This window comes from Aquarana catesbeiana, linkage group LG04 (assembly GCF_042186555.1).
Source record: "Aquarana catesbeiana isolate 2022-GZ linkage group LG04, ASM4218655v1, whole genome shotgun sequence".
Lineage (NCBI taxonomy): Eukaryota > Metazoa > Chordata > Amphibia > Anura > Ranidae > Aquarana > Aquarana catesbeiana.
In genome coordinates, this window is record NC_133327.1 from 473,238,684 (window position 1) to 473,262,475 (window position 23,792).

Below are 23,792 nucleotides of genomic sequence, written 5' to 3' on the forward strand. Positions count from 1 at the left end.
AGATTGGCCTTCAATAACCTCCCCAGCATGTTCTCTCCTGGCCCTATATTCACCTCATGTAGTCACTTAACAATGTATTTTATCAGCTCCATAATAGTCCTTTACCCCAAACACCCCCTAAAATGTTTAGAAATGTGATTTTAGCTTAAAATTCTGGCAGAGTGGCAGAGGCTTATTTTTTGTGGTGTCCCCAAATCATTTTTAGTAACCCTCCCTCCCCCCAACTGCTAAGTCAGCTGATCCCAATTCTCTATCTATACTCAATCATCTATCTGCTGACTTTGCCAAACCCATACACACTATACCCATCTGTTTTGTGCTCTGATGTATGGATGAATTACCCAAAGCATGTAGTGCAAGGGCCTGCCTGTATACTTTCAAATGGTATTGTTTAAAGTTTTTGTATCCTATTATTATCTTGGTAGGTAATAGCAGAATGTCCAAATGTCCTCAAATGTGTACAGTGTGTATTTATATCTTTGTATTATGACACTTCTTACCTGTCCAGTGGGCTGCCAATAGTGTAACTAAGTAGGGGCTGTTCCAAGTAATACCCTGTATTTAGGCATTCATCTCTCAATGAAGTGAAGAGGGTTACCTGTCCAAGATTTCCACACACCCCATAATGTTAGAAATGGCCCATGAGAGGGGGGGTGGGGGATATGATAGGTGTACCTTATACTTTGGCGTTGTGAAATTCCCCTTAATAAATGCTATCTGGAGGTTGCCCCAGAATGTTTGTGCCTAATCTGCTTGCCATGTTTCTGAGCAAAAATAGTAATTATTTTTTTTTTCCCTCAACAGTTTCCTTCCACGCCACAGGAATGGCAGAGTGTGGCCTCCCACTTTGCCCAGCGGTGGGACTTTCCTAACTGCGGAGGGGCAACTCAGGGTCGTACTATTTCAACTATAAGGGGTTCAATAGTATTGTGATGTTGGCGGTGGTGTCGGCTAATTACGACTTCTTGTATGTGGACGTGGGGAAGAATGGCCGGATGTCGAAGGTGGAGTCATCGCCCAGGCGGAGTTCTACAGGCGTCTCCAGAATGGCAGCTTGGACTTGCCAGCTCCAGAGGACAATGTGGAAGGACTCCCATTCGTGTTCGTTGCTGATGAAGCGTTTGCGCTGGGGGACCACCTGATGCGGCCATTCCCGATGAGGACCCTCACTCCGGAACAGAGGGTTTTTAATTACCGGCTGGCCAGAGCCTGAAGAGTGGTGGAGAACACATTTGGAATCCTGGCCAGCCGGTTCCACCTATTTCTGACACCTATCCATATGGCGGAGTATAAACTGAACCATATTATACTGGCGTGCTGTATTCTCCATAACTTTTTAAGGAAACATTCGGCCAACTATGCTGGCTCAGTTGGGCCTGAGGCCAGAGTGATACCTGAAACACTGACGGCGCTTGAAAGCGGCCGTCCTGGCTTGCCCTCCCTGAGTGCCCGTGATGTCCGGTTACAATACCTGGAGTTCTTTGCGGGTAGGGGGGGCTATCAATATGCCTTCAAATTTGTGAAGCCTTTTTCCAATAAAAAAGCACAAAAATTAAAATCTTTGTGGACATTTACTGCTTGTGTTTGTTTTAGCTGACCCTGACAGAAATGTGGAGAGTCCTGAAAATGGCGTGACTGTGTAACCTTATACAAAGCACTGTTGTCTGTTATTTACTAAAGGCGTATACACTTTTTATACTACAAGTGCTCTTGAAACTGCAATGAAAATGTTCCTGTAGTGCAAAGAGGATTTGCCCTTAGGAAATAACCCCCATTTTCGATGAAAACAGCAATTACATCACCCCAAAAGTGTTGTAGTGTTGAGACAATAATCCACACATTCTTGATTAACAAACTTTTTTATACCTGCACAATCATGTTTGTTGTATAACAATTTTTGGGGTGGCATTATCAAAAATATAAATGTCCATTTAAGATAAAACAGGCCTGTGTAAAACCAACAAGAAAGACAAAAAACTTGAACTTACAAAGTTCACATATGGTAAAACCTGAAGGCAATATCAGACATGAGTATTTAGGAACTGTGTTTGATATTGCGTTCAGATGGGGTCAAATCACCCCAGGAAAAGCCAAATTTGGAAGATGCACACCAATTTACTAATGTCAACATGTGCTAGCTGCCATCACGGGGGATCAAGGGACGTGTTTTGGGGGAGCAAGCCCTTCCTCACCGCTACTTTATAATTGAGGAAGGGGTTGCACCCCCAAAACGCGTCCATTGATCTCCCATGATGGCAGATAGCACATGTTGGCACACTGTGTGCATCCTCCAAATTCGGCTTTTCAAAACATTGCTAAAATATTTAAAACATTGGACCACACTAAAAAAAGTGAATTTGTGGGGTTTTAAATTCGCCCCAAAACATCAATTATGTTATTATTTTTTTGAAATACATCATTTATTTTTTTCTGGATGTTTTGCAATTCTACATTACACCCCATGATCTCCCCAATCAGGATCTGGGCACTTTCAGATGTGAAAGGATCTCGATCCCTAACATCACGATCACCTAAAAAGAGAGAAACCAAACAAAAACAGGTATCAAAAATCTGCCACCATCCATCTCTTACCTGAGTCTGTGGTCGCAGACACTCACCTGTTGTGGTGCCAATCTCCACCACATCTTCTTCCTCCTCCTGCTCTGCTTGGGTTGGGGGTATTTCACCTTCTTCCATAGGTGGGGGGTCTGTGGTCTCCTCGGATGAGGGGTGTCCTCCGAGTCTTTGCTCCCCTATGTAAAACAAAAATGGTATAATTAGCACACAGATATTTGATGGCAGAACTATAAATAGGAAACATTGCTTGGAAGTGGGGTACAATTGTCTATTTTAGCAGAGTTCCAAGATGTCGCTTTTTTATTGGCCTTTGTCAACCTGCAATACTTTACCTGTTTAGTACAAGCTTCACAGATGGAGACCCCCCTATAGTATACACTGGAGCACCTGTGTGCCCCTCCTAATAAAAATGGTGTTCTTGTGTCCCACACTAGTGCTCCAGTGTCCAGATGTGAAAACAGCTGCTCAGTGTCCTCTCCTTCCACAGAATCTAGTTTGCATTTCATTCTAATAACAAACCCATCTACACCACCAAATATTTTGCATCCAAGTAGGCCCTAAAAAATGTCTGGAAATGCATATGGCCTAAACAATGGTGTTTTAGAGGGGTCCCAAAAAATGTTTGATATGAACGAATAATGGGCCCATGAACATTAAAATTGACATTTTAAACTGTACAACAATTAAGAAAAGCATATGGAGCAGCACGAACGTAAGAAAGACAAAAAGAATAGGAACACAGCACAACTACTTACTTTTTTGCAGCACTCTCCGGATCTTTCGGTACTGCTCGGGCTCTCTTAATTTTAGGTCCGACCACCGCTTCCTGAGCTGATCTTTCGATCGTCGTACCCCGAAATTCCTGTGAAGACTTTTGACCACTTTCGCCATGATCTTGGCCTTTCTGATATTGGGGTTGGGGTAAGGCCCATACTTTCCGTCATAGTCGGCCTTCTTCAGGATGTCGACCATCTCCAACATCTCCCCAAAGGACATATTTGTGGCCTTAAATCGTCTCCTTCTGGATCGGGACGTGTCCGGATCGGGCTTTCCTCCTCCTCGTTCCTGTAATTAGCACGCACCTGCTGTGACTCCGCCATGCGCTCTTCCCCCACTGCACCGAACAAAAAGGGGCGGGGAATAGAATAGAAAGACCGTCAGGGGCGGGCGGAGTTACACGCATGCGCAGTGTATCTAAAGCGTAACACACGTGCGTATTACGTGCGATCTGTGAGCGGAGGAAGGAGCATTGGACGCGCCGATCGTAAGAACAAGGGTAAGAGACAAACTTGTGCCTATACTGCTTCTACATTGAGGCCTATATTGTAACAAGATTAGGAGAGTTTTGTCTGACATTAGGCTTTGTCTTGTGTTGTGTCTTGCAGTGAACATGGATATGCTATTGAAAGACAATGACTTCATGTCACTATTCATTGATATGTTAAGGGAGCTGCCATGTCTGTGGGAGATCAACAACCCACATTATAGGAACCAAACAAAGAGGAAGGCAGCGCTGGAGCAATTGTGTAAAATTGTGAAGCCGGTGGTCCCGACGGCAGACATCACATTTTTGAAGATCTTAATTGGTGGTCTGAGGAGCACATATGTAAGGGAGCGCCAGAAAGTCCAGGATTCGCAGAGATCCGGAGCAGCAGATGACATCTATGTCCCCAGGATGTGGTACTATGACAGGCTGCATTTTCTGGCAGGCCAGACTGAACCCAGGTCATCCCTCTCCAGTCTTCCTTCCACGCTTCCTTCCTCCCCCGGCTGAGGCTTCTGACGCCCAACCTGTTCCAGGCAACATGTGGAGGAGCCCAGCTTGAACCAGGTATAGCATTCCTCGAAATATTTCTGCTTGTCCAATCAATGATGTTAACTAGATGTTAGTTTGGAGTACTAATTTAGGATTGTGATTGATGAAGCAAAAAATAAAACCATGTCCCTTTTTCATACACAGGGAAGTCTCAGCCAGGAGGTGGCTGGGCCGAGCCGCCTGCCTGATATGCCGGTCCCTCCCCAACACCTGGAAAGAGAAAGTGGCAGGAGGAGGAGTACCCTAGAGGAGGCTACCAGAGGACTCTTTTGGAGGGCTACAGAGGCCCTGGAAGCACCACACACCGTGGAGGAGGACATTGCTGCCCTCATTGCCTCTAAAATGCAGAGGATGGAGGAGGGACAACAACTCATGTGTGAGTCGCTCATATTGGAGGCTCTTAACAAAGGTATGAGGGGCCAAATTACAGCTTAGACACACCTTTGCAAACTCACAGATGGTCCTCCTCCTCCTCCTGCAGGTCCTCCTCCTCCTCCTCCACCAGGTCCTACTCCTCCTCCTGCCACATCTCCAACAGCACAGCCACAGTCCGGAAGGAAGCGTGGAAGGAAGACCAGAAAGTGAGGACCCTGGGTTCAGTCTGGTCGGCCAAAAGATGCAGCCTCTTGTGGTACCACAGCCTGGGGACACAGATGTCATCTGCTGCTTTCCAGATCTCTGCGAATTCTGGACCAGACTGCCCTCCCTTACATATGGACTCCTCAGGCCACCAATTTTGATGTTCAAGAATTGATGTCTGCTGTGGGGGCACCGGGCTTCGCTAATTTCTCATGTTTCTCCAGTGTTGCCTCCCTCTTTGTTTGGTTCTGAGCCCTTAATAAAGGAATTTTGTTTTGAATTATACTTGTCTATGTGTGTTTTACTTCAAAAAGGACAGTTGTTGGTTTGTGAGGATTCAGGTACATTTCAAATATACAATGTGAAATGAACAAGGGACACCAACACCAAACAATCACCTTGAGATTAAATAATAAAAGATATCAATGGTGTTGTGGTAACTTGACACACAAAACACACACAAAAATAGTCTGGAGTAAAAATAAAAATAACATTGAACAAAGATCAGCCTTGGAAAAAATACAAACATAAAATCTAAAACAAAAATGGCTTAAAACAAAAAAAACAAAAACAAAAAAAAAAAAAAACAAAACAAAAAAAAAAAAACACATTATGTCAGATGTGACAAATAACAATATATTCAGGGAATCCCAATAAAAAAAAACAAAAAAAAAGTTTGTGAGAAGTGTGTGTGAATATGAGCAGCAAAACTACTTAATTCTTCTCACATTATAAAGAAGAAGAGAGTGCGCTGTATTAAACCATTTTTGACATTGCAGCATGACGAAAGTGCTGTATCCATTGCGAATGCTAAGTTTACCAGAACAAGCTGTTCCGTGTTGGAATTTCTTCTGAGCAAGCGTGGCACTTTGTGCGTCGGAACAGGCCACACACGGTCGGAATTGACGCGATCGGATTTTGTTGTCAGAAAATTTTATCTCCTGCTCTCCAACTTTGTGTGTCGGAAAATCCGATGGAAAATGTCTGATGGAGCCCACACACGGTTGGAATTTCCGACAACACGCTCCGATTGGACATTTTCCATCGGAAAATCCGACCGTGTGTACGGGGCATAAGGAATACACCAGACAGGTCAGGGATAAAGTTGTGGAAAAGTTTAAAGCAGGGATAGGTTGAAAAAAATATCCCAAGCTTTGAACATCTCACAGAGCACTATTCAATCCATCATCCAAAAATGGAAAGAGTATGGCACAACTGCAAACCTACCAAGAAATGGCTGTCTACCTAAATTGACAGGCCAGGCAAGGAGAGCATTAATCACAAAAGCAACCAAGAGGCCCATGGTAACTCTGGAGGAGCCGCAGAGATCCACAGCTCACGTGAGAGAATCTGTCCACAGGACAACTATTAGTCATGCCTCCTACAAAACAGGCCTATCAGGTCACCTGAGTTCAGGTGACAGATGCCCCCCGTTGGGGTCTGGAGTGCACCACAAGGTAGTGGACCCTACGGCTGACTGCTGCTGATGGAGCCCTGGGTGATTGAAGAAAGCAGGTACTCTGGAGCACCAACACGGATCACACTAGGAGCTAGAGCATGAGATTTCCCAGGGCGCGGAATCTAAGCCAGCGGGTGTTCAACAGGGCCCCTGATGGTGGGGATGGACTTCGCTGCAGTCTGGCTCCAGGTTGCGGCCCCCTGTGTCTCCAAGCTCACGCTCACAGTAGGCTACTGGAGGATAGATAGGAAGCAGCAGCCTGGAACAACAAGGATAGTCAGGAGATAAGCCAAAAGGTCAGGGCAACAAGCAGATAGGGATAGTCAAAGAACACGCCAAAGGTCGGGATATGAAGCAGATAAGGACAGTCAAGAACAAGCCAAGGTCGGTAAACAGGATCAGACGTAGGACACATAGCAATGAGCACACGGAAGCCAAAACACACAATATTGATCAGTAGGGCTGGCTTGCAGTGCACATGTTAATAGAGTTTCCTGATAGGGGCTGGGGTGGAGCCATGCTTTGAGGAGAGATTACTTAAGCAGCCAGGTGAGACTGGCTGGCCTCTTAAGCTGAACACATGGAGAGGTAAGGGGACAGACAAACATTACTGCATAACTATGACAAGGCCTTTATGGAAGAGTGGCAAGAAGAAAGCCATGAGAATTCCCGTTTGCGAGAAGCCATGTGGGGGACACAGCAAACATGTGGAAGAAAGTGCTCTGGTCAGATAAGACCAAAATCGTAAGTTATGGCCTAAAAGCAAAACGCTATGTGTGGCGGAAAACACAAGTCTGCAAAAGAATTGATAATGGGGTGGAGGTTCACCTTCCAGTAGGACAACAGCCCAGGGTCCAGTCAAAGTCCAGACCTAAATCTAATTGAGAATCTGTCTTGAAAATTACTGTTCAAAGACACTCTCCATCCAATCTGACAGAGCTTGAGCTATTTTGCAAAGAAGACTGGGCAAACATTTCACTCTCTAAATGTGCAAAGCTGGTAGAGACATACCCAAAAAAGACTTGCAGCTGTAATTGCAGCGAAAGGTGGTTCTACAAAGTATTGACTCAGGGGGGTTGAATACAAATGCACACCACATTTTTTTAGATATTTATTTGTAAAACTATTTTGAAAAACATTTATCATATTCCTTTCACTTCACAATTATGTGCCACTTTGTGTTGGTCTATCACATAAAAGCCCAATAAAATAAATTTACATTTCCGGTTGTAACTTTCAGGGATGTGCTGGCCATAGTGCAGCTGAAGCTCCTAGGCAGAGGCAAATACACATGCGCAGATGTGCATTTGCAGGTGCCTGTCTTGCTGGGCATAGGCTAAGACCTATGTGCAAAAACATGATCGCATATGCAAGTGTGCAAAAATACGCATGCACGCTAGCCATTGATGCTGGCACCAAATGGCCCATATAAAGCAGCGCAGTTCTGTCTAATCTGCAGCTTTATCTGAGTCTGATCCTGTATCTGCATCTGATTACCTGTGTTTGACCTGGCTTCCTTGACTACGCTTGCTTATCTCCAGTCCTGACCCCGGCTTGCCTTAACCTTGTTATACCTGCTGTTCTGCCTGATATCCTGCTGCCAACCTCTGCCTGTCTACCGACCAAGCTCTGCTTACCGTTTATACCATATCTGATTATCTGTAATTGACCCGGCATGTCTGACAGTCTTGCTCCATCCAGTACCGGGTGACACTGGCCTGCATCCGCATCTGCTGCTCATGACCCAGCCTGGCCTGGCGACCCATCAGCTGCACATCTCTACCTTCAACAAGAGATTCTGCAGGCACTCCTACCTCACAGTACTTTCGTGGCCACTGTCGCAACTCCAGTGGTCCCTGAGCCAGGGCTGTAAGAGAGGTCTTCTTCTACACATCAGGCTCTGTTACAAGGTACGTGACAGTATCAGACAGCCATGTCTGAGCCTGCAAGAGGAGTCTCTCCAATGGACGAGATCTGTCAGCAGCTCGCAGCCCTCACCCAACGGGTGTAGTCTTTGGCTACATCTGCAAAAACGACCACAACTTCATCTTCTGCTGCTGCACCAACACAGACTGTCTCCAGTCTTTCCATGGTAATGCTACCACCTGAACCTAGAGTTCCCACACCTGAAAGATTCTCAGGTGACCGAAGCAAATTCAGAGCCTTTCGCAATGCCTGCCAGTTATATTTCGCCCTGCAGCCCCAGATGTTCTCTCTGGCATCTACCAAAGTGGGATTCATTATTTCTCTACTCCAAGGGGAACCTCAGACCTGGGCTTGCTTGAGGAAAGTAATATACAGAAGCATTCTATGTCATGTTTCTTTGAAGCTTTGGCCCAGCTCTACGATGACCCACAGCGGACTGTCACAGCAGAAGCTGCTCTTCATGCGCTCCCACAGAGCGGATGAGGACTATGTTACGGACTTCAGACTCTGGAGTGCAGATATACAATGGAATGACGTAGCTCTGCAACACCAGTTTTGCCTGGGCCTTTTTGAGAACCTTAAAGATGAGCTAGCCCGGGTTGGAGTACCCAATACCCTGGAGGGTCTCATCGTCCTGGCTATTCAGATAGATCTATCGTCGGCTCCGTGAGCATCGGTCAGAGAGATCTGCCCAGCAGACCGATCCTATGTGGACGATGCCTAGAGCTCCAGTTCCTGTTTATCCTACTTCTCTCAACTCGGCTCCTGCCAGTTCAAGTCCTGCTAACCCCGCATCTGATGTCCCTGAACCCATGCAACTGGGGTTGATGCATCCTGCTCTGACTCCCAAGGAACGTCTACGCTGCCAACAGGGCAACCTGTGTCTTTACTGCGGAGAAGCTGGTCACTATGTGTGTGCCTGTCATGCAAAGACGCGTAAGTGTCCACCTATTGTTCCTGCTAACCTGTCAACTCTGTCTACCAATGCAACTCATCTAGCTCTTCCACTCTCGTTCCAGCTCCCGGAAGGAACAAATTCAGTCAATGCTATTATTGACTCCGGAGCATGCAGTTGCTTCATTGACCTGACCTTTGCGATGCAGCAACATAGACTCACAGACTGTCTACCTGGCCGATGGCTCATGTATCAAATCAGGACTAGTGACCCAGGAGACACCTCCATTAGCTGCTGTTACTCCTACGGAGTTATTGAGCCTTGATACCATCACTTCCCCATTGTTCCCTGTTATTTTGGGCCTACTTTGGCTTCAAGCCCACAAACACAAGATCAACTGGGGTGACGGAGAAGTCAAGTTCCTGTCATCCTATTGCCAGAGACACTGTTTATCAAAACCCCCCAATGGCCCAACAACGCTGTTATATATGGACTCTGATCAAGATGTATACCCAGTTGGTGCCTGAACCCTATCATGAGTTCTTTGATGACTTCAGCAAACGGGGGGCTGACAATCTTCCTTCCCATCGGCCATATGATTGCCCGATTTAACTTCTTCCCGGAGCCGAGATTACCTTTGGGCGAATATTTCCACTTTCTGAATGAGAGCAGGAGGCTTTAAAGGAATATATAGATGATAATCTGGAGAGAGGATTCATCCGCCCATCTACCTCCCCAGCAGGGACAGGAATATTCTTTGTGACAAAGAAGGCCCACTCTCTTTGTCCATGTGTGGATTATCGGGAATTGAACAAGATCAGGGTTAAAAACCGCTATCCCCTTTCCTCTTGTACCCAAGTTATTCTAGAGATTGAGATCTGCAACAGTTTTCGCCAAGTTGGATTTGAGAGGGGCTTATAACCTTGTCTGTATCCACGAAGGGGATGAATGGAAGACAGCTTTTCGTACAAGATTTGGCCACTTTGAATATCTGGTCATGCCCTTCGGTCTCTGCAATGCCCCTGTCACCTTCCAACATTTCATTAACAATGTGTTTAGAGACTTCCTGGACATTTTTGTCATAGTTTACTATGTCAGTGTCCCTTGAGCTGAACCGAGGGCATGTCAACAGTATTCTATGCCGGATCCGCCAACATGGTCTATACACCAAGCCTGAAAAGTGTGAATTCAAACAGCAGAGCATCCAGTTCTTGGGGCTAGTAATTTCCATGGCAGGAACCAAGATGGATCCCCAAAAAGTTTCCGCTATACTGGATTGGCCTGCACCCACAGATAAGAGGGGGGTGCAGCGTTTTGTGGGGTTTGTGAACTTTTATTGGAAATTCATTAAAAGCTTTTCTGCAATCATCGCCCCCATCACATAACTGAATAAGCAAGACCTGCGATTCTGCTGGAATCCTGAGGCACAAGATGTCTTTGAGATGCTAAAGAGATTTTTCTCAGTCTGACCTTCTCTCACAGATTAAACAAGCTTCCATAGGCATTCCTGGCCCTTCTGGAGTTACCTTGGTGCCTAAGAATGACTTGCTATGGCGGGGAGACCAAATTTTTGTTCCAGAAAATGTGCAGGTGAATGTTCTAAGGTTCCTTCATGATCATCCATTAGCAGGTCACTTCGATATCCACAAAACTCTCGAGTTGGTACAGTAGATTCTGGTGGCCAGACCTGGAAGAATTCTGTAAAAAATATGTGAATTCATGTTCTGTCTGTACTTGGAGCAAGATGGCAAGAAGCAGGGCTTGTGGTTTACTCAAGCCTTTACCTGTTCCTGATAGGCCTTGGAGAATTATTTCTATGGACTTCATAGTGGAACTCCCACCTTCTGAAGGATGCACAGCAATTTATGATGTGGTAGATCGACTATCCAAGATGGTCCACTTCCTGCCATTAAAGAACACTCCATCTGCTATAAAGATGGCCCGAGTGTTCATTAAAAAAATTGTTAGGTTACACGGAATCCCTGCAAACATTGTGTCTGATCGAGGTGTGCAATCAACTTCACGTTTCTGGAGGGCCTTATGTGAGGCCTTGAAGATTGAATTAGCCCTAGCTTCAGCTTACCATCCTCAAACAAATGGGCAAACGGAGAGAACTAGCCAGACACTCGAACAATACATTTGATGTTTCACATCCTTTGTTCAAGACGACTGGGTATCATTACTGCCATTAGCAGAGTTTGCCTATAATAATGCCAGTCACTCAGCCACAGGACAGTCCCCTTTCTTTGAAAATTATGGTTTTCATCTGTCATTTTTACCTGACTTTGTTCCAGAACCCACAGTTCCAGCGGTCCAGAACACAGTGGATTTCCTTTACCACAATAACAAGGTACTGCAGGAGGCGGTGGCAAATGCACAGGCTGACAACAAGAAAGCATTTGACAAGAGAAGAGGGGAACTGAATCTTCAACTGGGTGATCAATTGTGGTTATCTACGGCAATCCTAAGGTTGGCACGTCCAACAAAGAAGCTGGCACCCAAGTTCTTAGGACCATGTACTGTGAGAAGAAAATTAAACGAGGTATGAACTATCTTTACCTGACTCGTTTAAAATTCACCCTGTATTCCATGTGTCACTGCTAAAACCTGTAGTACCAAATCCCTTTCCTGATAGAAGGGGCTAGCCCACCTGAACCGATGCTGGTTGATAGAGATGAGGAGTATGAGGTAGAGGCTATTGTAGACTGCAGGAGAAGGAGGAATCAATTGCAGTATTTAATTAAATGGAAAGGTTATGGTCGAGAGGAGAATTTTGGGGACCGGAATGTAATGTCCATGCAAAAGGGCTAATTTGTGCTTTCTTCAGTACCCACCAGAGAAGGAAAGCCAGTTGGGCATCCAGAGGTTGACCGTCGGGAGGGGGCAATGTCAGGGACATGCTGGCCTCAGTGCAGCCGAAGCTCCTAGGCAGAGGCAAATACGCATGCGCAGATGTGAATTTGCAGGTGCCCATCTTGCTGGGCATAGGCTAAGGCATATGTGCGAAAACATGACCAGGTGAACGCATATGTGCATTTGCAAAATCACGCGCTCACGTTAGCCATTAATGCTGGCGCCAAATGGCCTATATAAAGACAGCAGCTGCACTAGTGCAGTGCTGTCTGATCCGCAGCTTTACCTGAGTCTGATCCTGTATAAGCATCTGATTACCTGTGTTTGACCCGGCTTCCTTGACTACGCTTGCTTATCTCCAGTCCTGACACCGGCTTGCCTTAACCTTGTTATACCTGCTATTCTGCCTGATAGCCTGCTGCCAACCTCTGCCTGTCTACTGACCAATCTCTGCTTATCGTTTATACCATATCGGACTATCTTTGATTGACCCAGCTTGTCTGACCCTGCTCCGGTCTTGCTCCATCCAGTACCTGGTGACGCTGGCCTGCATTCGTTGTGCATCCGTACCTGCTGCTCATGACCCAGCCTGGTCTGGCGACGCATTAGCTGCACATCTCTATCTTTAACAAGAGATTCCGCAGGCACTCCTACCTCACTGCGCTCTCGCGGCCACTGTCAACTCCAGTGGTCCCTGAGCCAGGGCTGTAAGAGAGGTCTCCTTCTACACGTTAGGCTCTGTTACAAGGTACGTGACATTAACATGACAAAATGTGGAAAATTTCAAGGGGTGTAAATACTTTTTCAAGGCACTGTATAGGTTATAGCACCTAGTGCATGAGCAGTCACCATCACACTGAGCCTGTTCTAGAATAAAGCACACACTAACCTGCTGGTGATCACTGACCTGCACACAGGGCAGGCTGCTGCTCAACACACTCTGCCACCTCCTGCTCTCCTCTTGGCCCCAACTTGCTGTTCCCCACAGTGGAAATGTGGACTGCCCCTCCGCTGACCACAGAGCGCAACTGATAGGCGGGGTGTGTGTAGAACCCCTCCAGAGAAGAGGCCAGAATGGCTGCCCTCATTTACATGGCTTCGCCATCCCTCTCAACCCGTCCAACGTGAGTCCTTCCTCCTCTCCCAGTGCCGCTGCATCTACCGCCAACAGGAACCTCTCATGGGGCCCCCAATGAATACTCCCCTAGGCACTGTATGCACTTAGTGACATAATATTGATAGGACCCAGGTCAAACATTTTCTTGGCCCCTCCCCCATGCCGTTTTGCCCCTCATCATTACACAGAACCCCCCTCCCCCACACTGCTCCCATTATTACACAGGTCCCACCTCCCCAATACTACCCCCATCATTAAACATGATCCCTCCTCCTTACTAGCCCCATCATTACACAAGACCCCCTCCTTCAAACTACCCCCCACCATTATTACACAGGACCCCTTTGCTATATCATTACACAGGACCCATCCCCTCTTACTAACCCCATCATTAAATGCGGGGGTTAATGTTGAGGGTGGAGAGGCATGGACGGGGTTATTTGTTTAGGGTAGAGAGGCGGGAGGGGGTTATTTGTTGAGGGTGGAGAGGCATGGAGGGAGGCTATTTGTTTAGGGTGGAGAGGCAGGGAGGGGGGGTTATTGCGCCTCTCCACCCTAAACAATAACCCCCTCCCTGCCTCTCCACCCTAAACAAATAAGGAGGGGAAACACAAGATAGGGGGTGTATTTGGGGTTTGGGAACCCCGCAGCTGCCAATCACTTCCCTGCACTACAACACCCAGCAGACTCGCCCCCCCGCCCTCAAGAGGTTCTGCAGTAGCTGAGACACCTAGGGAAAGTTATCAGAGGTGGGGGAAGGGAAGTCTGGCGTCTGGCTCAGGGCAGGACACACTACTTACTTGGTAGAGCAGTCACACGGCAGCGGTCCAGAGAAGCCCGAAGAAGGGGGGGCCTACAATTGAGCTAAGGGGGAGGTGGCGGGGCCTGTAGAGGGACACTGTATGAGGGGACACTTAATCTGTGCTGCAGCTGTAGCACCTGACATGCATCATCCATGGGTACAGTGACTGTCAGAGCACAGTTGGGGCTCATGTGCAATGAACACCTTGCACCCATGGATGATACGCCACTACTCAGAATAGCTTTATTTAGCTGAATTATATTTATCATACTTTTTTATATATATTAATATACTGTATGTGTTGGGGGCTTGAAGTAGGTTTAGTGTGGAAACTGCATGAATTACTAATCTCTCTGTTCTATCTTAAAGTTTTCTCTAAGATCATGGTTATTTTATATTTGTGATCAATAAAGCTGTATAATGTTTTAAGATTTTTAGGCCAATAACTATATAAGCCTTTTTTTAATTATTCACTACAAACAATATTTATGAAGGCATTAGTCTCCCCCATTTATTTTGGAAATAATTATATACTGATTGATCTATGTCCAGTTGTAGCAGGGCGGTACCTTGCCAGGGTCCAGGTCTAGTAAACAGCCAGTTCATTAATGAGTCAGCTGTGTTCTGGGCTTTAAGTAATGACCAGACCAAGGCTCCCAGTTGGAGACAACTCCACCCTGCAGACAGGAGGTCTGGGCATGGGAGTCAGCGGGGTTTCACCTAGGAGAGAGGTGTGAGCCAGTGTAGCACGAGGCTACTTGCTGTACGCACGGAGGTGCTGAGTGTCCAGTCTGTGGGAGACCGACTAAGGCCCAAAGCGTAAGGGCTGAGCAGGAGAGCTGCCTTTATAAGCCAGGAGGGCTGTATATAGTTTATTTCGGTAGCAGGACTGAAATGCTGAATACCCCTGCGAGGGAATCTGCTGTATTTGTCTTGAACTTTGTTAAATAAAAGTGGGCAAAACCAGCCCTGATACGGATGAAAGCAAGTGGTGGTGTCTCTAAAGCTCTACACTTGGAGTGAACCCCTTACAGTTGGTGGAGAAGTGGTTTGGGCACAATCCCAAATCCCTGCAATCAAGTTCATCTGTGATATGAACTGTGTGTGTTAGTGCATGAGACTGCACAATCTGTGAGTACAGTCTGCAAGAGAAAAGCAACGTTAAAGAGACAGTGCTCTAAAAAAAAAATTTTTTTTGCTGGACTGTACAACTGTGCAGTGGAGTGACTGCAAGTATGGAGAGTCCACCAATGTTTGAATTTGCAGTGGATTGGTGCAAGCGGCACCTGGCAGCACTGAACCAAGTTAAAGAGGAGAGCAAGGCAACCCTTAGTGCTAAGTTTGAAAGAGGATGCAGTAATGGAGGCCAGAACGCTGTTTGCGGTGCAGTGAGTGGGGGCATGCTGTCTGAGTGCCCTTTGTCACAGCTTCCAGTGCAAAGGGACATGGCCAGACAAAGGTCTGCAACAGTGTTTGGGAAACCTGATTTGAGTTCCAGGAGTGACCGGAAGTTGGATAGGTCGGTGATGTCAAGTCTGCAGACCTTGTGAGAAAAGTATTGACTGCAGAGGGTCTTGGCAAGTTGAATGTCACAACGCATCTCCCTTAGCAACGAGAGATCGAGTATCGACCAGAAGCAGGAGCTACAGTGGAGATATTGAGTAGCGTCCCACTAAAGATATGTGCAGAAATGTACCATGTTTGGAATGTGGTCAACTGAGGCATTGAATCTTTTCTTGTCCCAGGTTGTGGACTATGGCTGCAGATATTGCTACTGGGCAGAAGTCTTGTCTGCGAGCCCAGATTCTTGTTAAAAAGTGTTTGCAGTCACCTCTGGCAACAGTGAAGAAGTACCTGTTATGCCTGCAGGGGTTGCTAAGGAGTCAGAAAAGGCTGATGCAGTTTCATCCTGTGGGCACCAGGAAGAGTTGGCTGGTGAAAGTGCGACAAAGGCTAGACAATGTACTCAAGTGAACGTTGCAACCCCTGTAACAGTGATAGGTAAGACTGTTGCTAGTAAATACATGGAAGAGACTATGTGAGATCCACTGTGTGTGTGGAAAAGGACTTGCCTTCCTGCAGTGCCCTGTCTAGTGGGGAAGCAAGTGGTAAACTTGAATGTGACATTGAGATGATTAAAACTGCTGATGTTGTGTTGGCTAAAGATTATGGTCCAGGTGCTAATTGGCTAGTGCAGCTCACCAGAGATAAAAACATTGCTGTGAATGCAATTAAGGATGTGCTATCACCCCTAGCAACTGAGATGAAGGCCACAGAGGTGTCCCTAGAAACCCCCAGGGAGCTCTGCATTTTGGAGCCGGAGGTTGCCCGGACAACTATGGTGCCGCTCTGAGGGATAAGAGGGTACCTGAACCTGGTGATAACAGAATGTTAAATACTAAAACTGAAATGTTTAAAAATACTCATGGTGGAAATGGGTTGATGCAGTCTGGCAATGACAGGTGTGAAAGTGTTGCATTTTCTGAAGCTCCACCCGAGCAGGGTGGTGAGTGTGTGGTATTACAGCCTGGCTATGGTTAAAAATGTATAGCTACAGTTTGGTTTGAACCAAAGTATCATGTGCAAAGTGTTTGTTGCTGAGCCACTCTGTCCCTCTGGGTCTCCTTATGCAGTTGGACTGGTACTGCGTGGTACCTCTGATGGGAGCGCAGAGATAACAGACTGGGACAAATGAGCAAAAATCCCATTGCTGGATTGGCTTTGCTGGAAAAGGCCTCTGTTGGTAAGCGTGGAGCAGATATGATTTCTGTGGTGCCAGATGAAGGACCTGCAGAGCAACTTATAAGCAAGGGTGCACTTGCTACTGCAGATGATGTTGCTCACTAGATGGAAGTGCCAAATAAGGGCGAATGCACAGAAGAGGTCATGTCTGTGATCCACAGAAAACCATGATTGATGTGGCAACGAGTGATGTGCTGCCAAACAAGTTGGTGTTGGTCTTAGGTGTGCCCAATTTTATTGTTAACCCCCAAGCGCCGCCGAGTGGGGACCGATCTGATCCCGAGCGCCGCTGAGTCCGGCCAAGTCACATAGCAGGTCCAGCCTTCTGGAGCCTGCAGCGCCTATGATGGATGTCCCACTGGTCCAATGGCGGGACCGCAGGACATCTATCATATGCGCTGTAGGCTCCAGAAGGCAGGAATTGCAACTTGGCTGTCACGCCACATTGATCCCAGCTCAGCGCTCGGGCGGGCGGCTCTCCTCCTCTCCTCTGGCTGCCTCGCACACCATGGCTGAGTTGAGCTGCTGCAGGACCTGGACACATGCATTCTGTCTCCTGGTCAGGTAGGTCAGTGTGTGTATGTCAGGTAGGTAGGTCAGTGTATGTCAGGTAGGTAGGCGATCAGTGTGTGTCAAGTAGGTGAGTGCATGTCAGGTAGGTCAGTGCGTGTCAGGTAGGTCAGTGCATGTCAGGTAGGTCAGTGTGTGTATGTCAGGTAGGTCAGTGCATGTCAGATAGGTAGGAGGTCAGTGTATGTCAGGTAGGTCAGTGTATGCCAGGTAGGTCAGTGTGTGTATGTCAGGTAGGTCAGTGCATGTCAGGTAGGTAGGAGGTCAGTGTGTGTCAGGTAGGTCAGTGTGTGTATGTTAGGTAGGTAGGTCAGTGTGTGTATCTCAGTGTAGGTAGGTCAGTGTGTGTATGTCAGGTAGGTCAGCTTAGTGGTCAGCATCGATGGGCACTGGTAAGCCAGGCAGCAACCAGCAAGTGAGCTTACACCCCGCCACACAACACCACTACTGCCCATCCAAAAAACCCTGCACCACTACCGCCCCCCGGTGCAGGCCCCGGACTTTGGGCTGAAGCCCTTGGTCTTTTTGCCACCTAGCAACGCCCCTGGAAACAACCACTCTGCTTTGTGTGATTCCCCTCCAGACACAGCCTTGCAGAACACTGGGGAAATTAGTCCTGAAATATGTGTGGATATTTCTGACATTGAGGAAAAATGCAAGGCACTGGTAAATGCTTGGGTGACAAGGCAAATATTGGTAGACCAGAAGGTCAAGGTAAAATGGTTGCTGATAACTAGAGGTCGACCAATATATCGGCCAGCCGATATTTGGCATTTTTTATTTAATCGGCATCGGCCGATTGTGCTGATAAAAAAGGCAGATTATAACTTCAGTGCGACTTGCAAATGACTTCTGTAATAGAAGTCAATGCAAGTTGCCTGAAGTCTTCTGTGAAGCGACTTCTCTCCTCCTCTGGGCAGCCTGCCAAGTCTGATAAAAAGAACCTGAAGAGATACAATGTTTACACTTATCAATGGACTGAACTCTGTGTGTAGAAGCTCCCAGTTTAACCATTTAAAGACTAAATCTTTTCTGACACTTGTTGCTTACAACTTACAAGTAAAAATCCTGTATTTTCTGCTAGAAAATCACTTCAAACCCCCAAACATTATATATATATATTTTTTTAGCAGAGACCCTAGGGAATAAAATAGCGGTTGTTGCAATATTTTATGTCACACGGTATTTGCACAGCGGTCTTTTAAACGCAATTTTTTTTGAAAAAATACACTAACGAATTAAAAAAAAAAAACTAAGCAGTAAAGTTAGCCCATTTTTTTTCGTCCAAAAGTTTTGATTACCTGTTTTTGTGTAATATTTAAGATATAGGTTTTTTTTTTTAATCTAAATTATACATACAAGTGTACTGATTGGAGGTTTTTTTGGTTTAATAAATGTTTAAATGTAAAAAACTTTCTGTATCACTTATTACTTAAGGTTGCTCTCACACTGGAGCGGGCATGCGTTGACGGTAAAACACTGCTAGTTTTAGCGGTGCTTTATCGCCATTCATGTGCTAGCAGGGCACTTATAACCCAGCTAGCGGCCGAGGAAGGGGTTAAATGTGCCGCTGCCGAAATGCTTTGCAGGCGCTTCGGCAGTGGTGCGCATTAATTTCAATGGGCAGGAGTGGTGGAGCAGCGGTATGCACTGCTCCAAAGATGCTGCTTGCTGGACTTTAACATCCTGCCAGCGCATCGCCTCAGTGTGAAAGCACTCGGGCTTTCACACTGAGACTGCAGGGGAGCCGTTTTGCAGGCACTTTACAGGCGCTATTTTTAGCCCAAAAGCACCTGAAAAACGCCCCAGTGTGAAAGGGGTCTAACTGTTAGATTTTATGAGATGAAGGGAAAAAAAAAAAAAAAAAAAATCAGCCTAACATATCGGCCCAAAAAAAATCGGCATCATATATCGGCCACAGGCCACCGTGATTTCTAAATATCGGCATCGGCCAGAGAAAAACCCATATCGGTCGACCTCTACTGATAACCCTGATAAATGTGATGAGATGTAACGCTATGACAGGCAAAGCAGAGGTTGACAGTGCAGTAGACGGAGGGAAATAACCCAAAGCTTCATAAAGTGTCAGTAAAAGGGTTTGATTCCCAAATAAAAGAACCAACATCTATTGCTAAAGTATTTAAAAGGGTGGCCTCAAGCAAAATAGGCAGATACAATCACAGCAGGCAGTCTTGATCAGATAGCTGAACTCCCTAAATACTTTTTCTCTGTAGAGGTAGCAGTGTGTGTATGTCAGGTAGGTCAGTGCACAAGTGCACGAGTCTTCCGTGATTTTTTATGCAGACCTCTACAATGTGAGGGGAGGGTTAGCTGCCTTACCACCAGAAAACAAGCGGGCAAAAGTTACGCATTATCGAGGGCGATCTTAGTTAACCAGACTGTCCCATGAGGCCTTAAATGAACTAGAGATGGCATTTAGAGAGGAAGAATTCCATAAAGCCTTATCATCAAAGTCCCCAGGAAAAACGCCAGGACCAGATGGGTACACTACTATATATTACAAAAAAATTAAAGATATTCTTATTTCTCATTTAACTTCTTACGACAATTCAATATTGGGGGAGAAGGGCTTTCGCCGTGAGTCACTTAATGCTCATATAACTGTCCTTCTGAAACCAGGAAAGAACCCGACCCATTGTGGAAATGATCGTCCTATCTCCTTATTATATATAGATATTAAAGTTTATGCAAAAGTAGGCTCTGACCATTGCTTCCAGGATGGATTGACCCAGACCAGACAGGGTTTTTCCCAGGCCGTGAAGCTCTGAACATTATCAATTATCTCATATGTAGGACACTGTTCCCAGCCCCCCCGTTACGATCCTTATATGCTGAACAAGCGCTTTACAGGTAGTATTTAATGACAACCTTGGAATTTCTGTGAATGGGCCCTATAATTATTAACCGAGTAGCATTGCTATATTCATCTCCCATTGCCAGAATACGGATTAATGAAGTCTTAAGTGACCCATTAACATTGAATAACAGTACTAACCAGGGGTGCCCCCTGTCACCGATATTATTTGTTTTATCAATGGAACCTTTCCTCTGAACGGTTAGACTTAACCCTGCTATGCATGCTGTAGAAGTGCAAGGGAAAGCACATAAACTAGCTGCCTATGCAGATGATATTTTATTTTTCATTTAGCAACCTAGAATTTCTTTACCTAATCTTATGGCTTCCCTACCCACCTTTCAAGCTCTATCCAATTATAAAATCAACATGTCAAAGTCCGAATAACTAAACATTACTACCCCTCCAGACGAGGTGTTGCAGTTTAAGCCTTTGTTTCCTTTTTTTTGGCAACCAGTTACCCTAAGATATTTACAGTACCTGACCGCGAGATTGTGTTTCCAGCGCGATCCCATCGCGCTGGTTCTCGGCCATAGGGTGCTGTGCATCTCGCGCTGGCTCGCTCATCGGGAAAGGAAAAATATGTTTTTTCCTTTCCCGATGAGCGACACGCATTGCTGAAAGGTGTCTGTTATGAATCATGAGGGGGAACGCCGCACCAAATTTTAAATAAAAAACCGGCATGGGTTCCCCTCCAGGAGCATACCAGGCCCTTTGGTCTGGTATGGATTTCAAGGGGAACCCCCTACGCCGTAAAATCGCTGTGGGGGTCCCCCCAAAATCCATACCAGACCCTTATCCAAGCACGCAGCCTGGCCGGTCAGGAAAGGGGGTGGAGACGAGCAAGCGCCCCCCTCCTGAACCGTACCAGGCCACCTGCCCTCAACATGGGGGGGTGGGTGCTTTGGGGAGGGGGGCCCTGCGGCCCCCCCACCCTAAAGCACCTTGTCCGCATGTTGATGAGGACAAGGGCCTCTTCCCGACAACCCTGGCCGTGGGATGTCGGGGTCTGCGGGCGGGGAGTTTATAGGAATCCGGGAGCCCCCTTTAATAAGGGGGCCCGCAGATCCCGGCCCCCACCCTATGTGAATGAGTATGGGGTACATCGTACCCCTACCCATTCACCTAGGGAAAAAAGTGTCAATAAATAAAACACACTACACAGGTTTTTAAAGTAATTTATTAAGCAGCTCCGGGGGTCTTCTTCCGAATTCGGGGGTCTTCTTCCGACTTCTCCGCTCTCTCCGGCCTTTTCTCCCGGTGGTCGGCCTCTTCTCCCAGTGTCTGGTTCTTCTGCCGGGCTCCTCCACTATCTTCTGCTGCTCTTTTGCTAGCGGTAGCCCGGTCTTCTCCCCTCTTCTCTTCTTCCGATGTTGACACGACGCTCTCTCCTGCTGTAATCAGCCCGGCCGCGAATCTCCTATCCCAGAGGACACCAATTACGGGGAAACGCGTCAGTAGGAGTCATGACGTCATTATACCCAGAACGGCTGGTGTGTTCTGAGGTCGGGCTGATATTTCATTTTACCGCCATTTATAATCTTGAAGTTGTACAAACCTAAAGCAACAATGATCTCTTATAATTTGGGGATCATTTCAATCTGGTTTTTATATTATTAATCATTATCACTATTTGATAATATTTTTTTTTTTTTATTATTCATTATAAGACTGCACTTTTCTTTGCTTATTTTTGTTTGGTTTTTACCCCGTATTTAGGGTTGAAGGTGCAGCAATCTGAGCACGGTAATATCTAGCACCAGGTTTATCCTTTTTTTGGTCTATATTGGCATATTTACCAGCCCCTTCCTTTGCTGAATGAACACAGTGAGCGATTGGTACCGATCGCTCCTGTGTACACTCACAAGGGAAGCATATCAAACAGTTTACTATACTTTCAGTTTATGGATGAACAGGAAGCCTCAGAGCACGTCCTATTCATTCATCTCCAATTCAGCAGAGGCTGCAGAGAAAGACTGGGGAATCTATATCCTCCATCCCTTTCTCTATCTCAAAAGTGAGACATTATGGGTTTGTTTAAACCCCTGATATTTCACCAAAGCGCTCTGGAACAGGCCAGTTAAAAAAAAATGTAAAAATGAAAAAAAATAAATTCTAAAAAAGATTGTAAAAAAAATGAAAAAGATTAGGGGGATGGTCTAACCCTGGTGGAGAGCAGCTGCTGAGTTGTACAGCTACTACCACCTACCACTTTCTAAAGAGCTCTGTAAGACACACAAACTCTGAGCCAGCTTTCATATTATGCCCAGGAAGAGGAGGAAACCTGCTTCAGCTGCTGACACTTCTAAACTGTATCAAGGAGGGATTGTTTCTTACCGCCAGGATTTCAGAACCCCCACACAGCCGGTCACAAGATGGTGGATTCCCCTTCTACATCCTTATCTGGTGAGCTGCAGCCACTGCTGAGGCAAGATTTGCAGATGGAAACTACAGTGATGGGTGAGTCTCCCTCCCTGTCTCTTTCTTCCTCCTTACCCTGCACTGGGGTACTGTCTGATACTATTCCCCCTACACAAGCATCTGGTCTTTCCTAGGCAAATTCTGCAGGATCTCTCTACTAAAGCAGACCTCCCTGTATTTCCTAAACTAGTGGAAGACAAAAGACAGATTTCCTTTGAGCTAAAATCTGAAACTTACCAGCTGAGGGCTAGGGTAGAAACCTTGGAAACCATACTGCCACCGCATCTGCTTTATAATCTATGCAGTCTCAATTGGGGCAAAATGACCGCAAACTTTAGAACCTCCTCTCACAGCTTGATGACTGAGAATCAAAGCTGCAGGAAAAATATTCACATAAGAGGTCTACCTTTTATGCAAACGTTTAATTTGACCGTTGGTTTTATAGTACATCCCCAACTAAAAAAGCAGAAGGTGTATCTATAGCTATCCACAAAAATTGCAATTTTGTTCCTGAAGATCTTTTAGTGGACTCTGATGGGCGGTTTTATCATGGTAAAAGGTAAATTGTATGGACAATTACCATTGTCAATGTTTATGCTCCCAATTCTAGACAGGTCGCCTATCTGGACAGTGTCCTTCAGAAGGTTCTCAATTTCTTTACTGACCTTTTGATTGTTGTAGGGGACTTTAATGTCTGCATTGATCCAAGGTTAGATTCTTCATCCGATTAGGGTGCCCTGTCTGCAGCAGCCAGGTAACACCTTTATAAATCCCTACTCAGTCTATGACTGATAGACAGCTGGTAAATGCTGCATGCAAAGGATAAAGATGACACTTCTCTCATGTTCACCTATCTTACGCCCATCTTGATATGTTTCTGGCTGACCAAGGACTCTTAGATAAGGTGTCACGAGTTACTATTCATTCCAGCACTTTTTGGATCATGCCTCAGTCGAATGCTTTATTGTACCCCTGTGTAAGACTTCTTCACCTTGGTCGTTTAAATAAGAACCTTCTTGATGACCTGGCTGTTGCCTGGGCAATTCACACTGCCCTTCGGCAGTATTTTCTTGAAAACTAAATGGGGATGTATCAGAGAGCGTTCTCTGGGAAGCGCACAAATCTGTGGTTAGAGGAGCCTTTATTGCCAAGGCGACGGC

At 46.2% G+C, this 23,792-nt stretch overlaps 1 protein-coding gene across 9 annotated transcripts in view; it reads right to left on the reverse strand.

Moving 5' to 3' along the window:
* Window positions 1–23,792, reverse strand: part of SFT2D1 (SFT2 domain containing 1) — a 790,079-nt gene that overhangs the window by 65,109 nt on the left and 701,178 nt on the right. The window contains exons 7-8 of one of the 9 annotated variants that reach the window (XM_073627596.1): window positions 2,619–2,753; window positions 2,229–2,531 (exon numbers count right to left, since the gene is read on the reverse strand). The exons of 4 other annotated variants lie outside the window; for them this stretch is intronic. In XM_073627596.1, the coding sequence (XP_073483697.1) occupies window positions 2,475–2,531; window positions 2,619–2,753 (192 nt within the window). In that variant the 3' untranslated portion in view covers window positions 2,229–2,474. Of the gene's footprint in view, window positions 1–2,228; window positions 2,532–2,618; window positions 2,754–23,792 lie in introns of those variants that run through there. 4 more of the 9 variants (XM_073627598.1, XM_073627594.1, XM_073627592.1 and 1 more) reach the window with 4 other exon arrangements.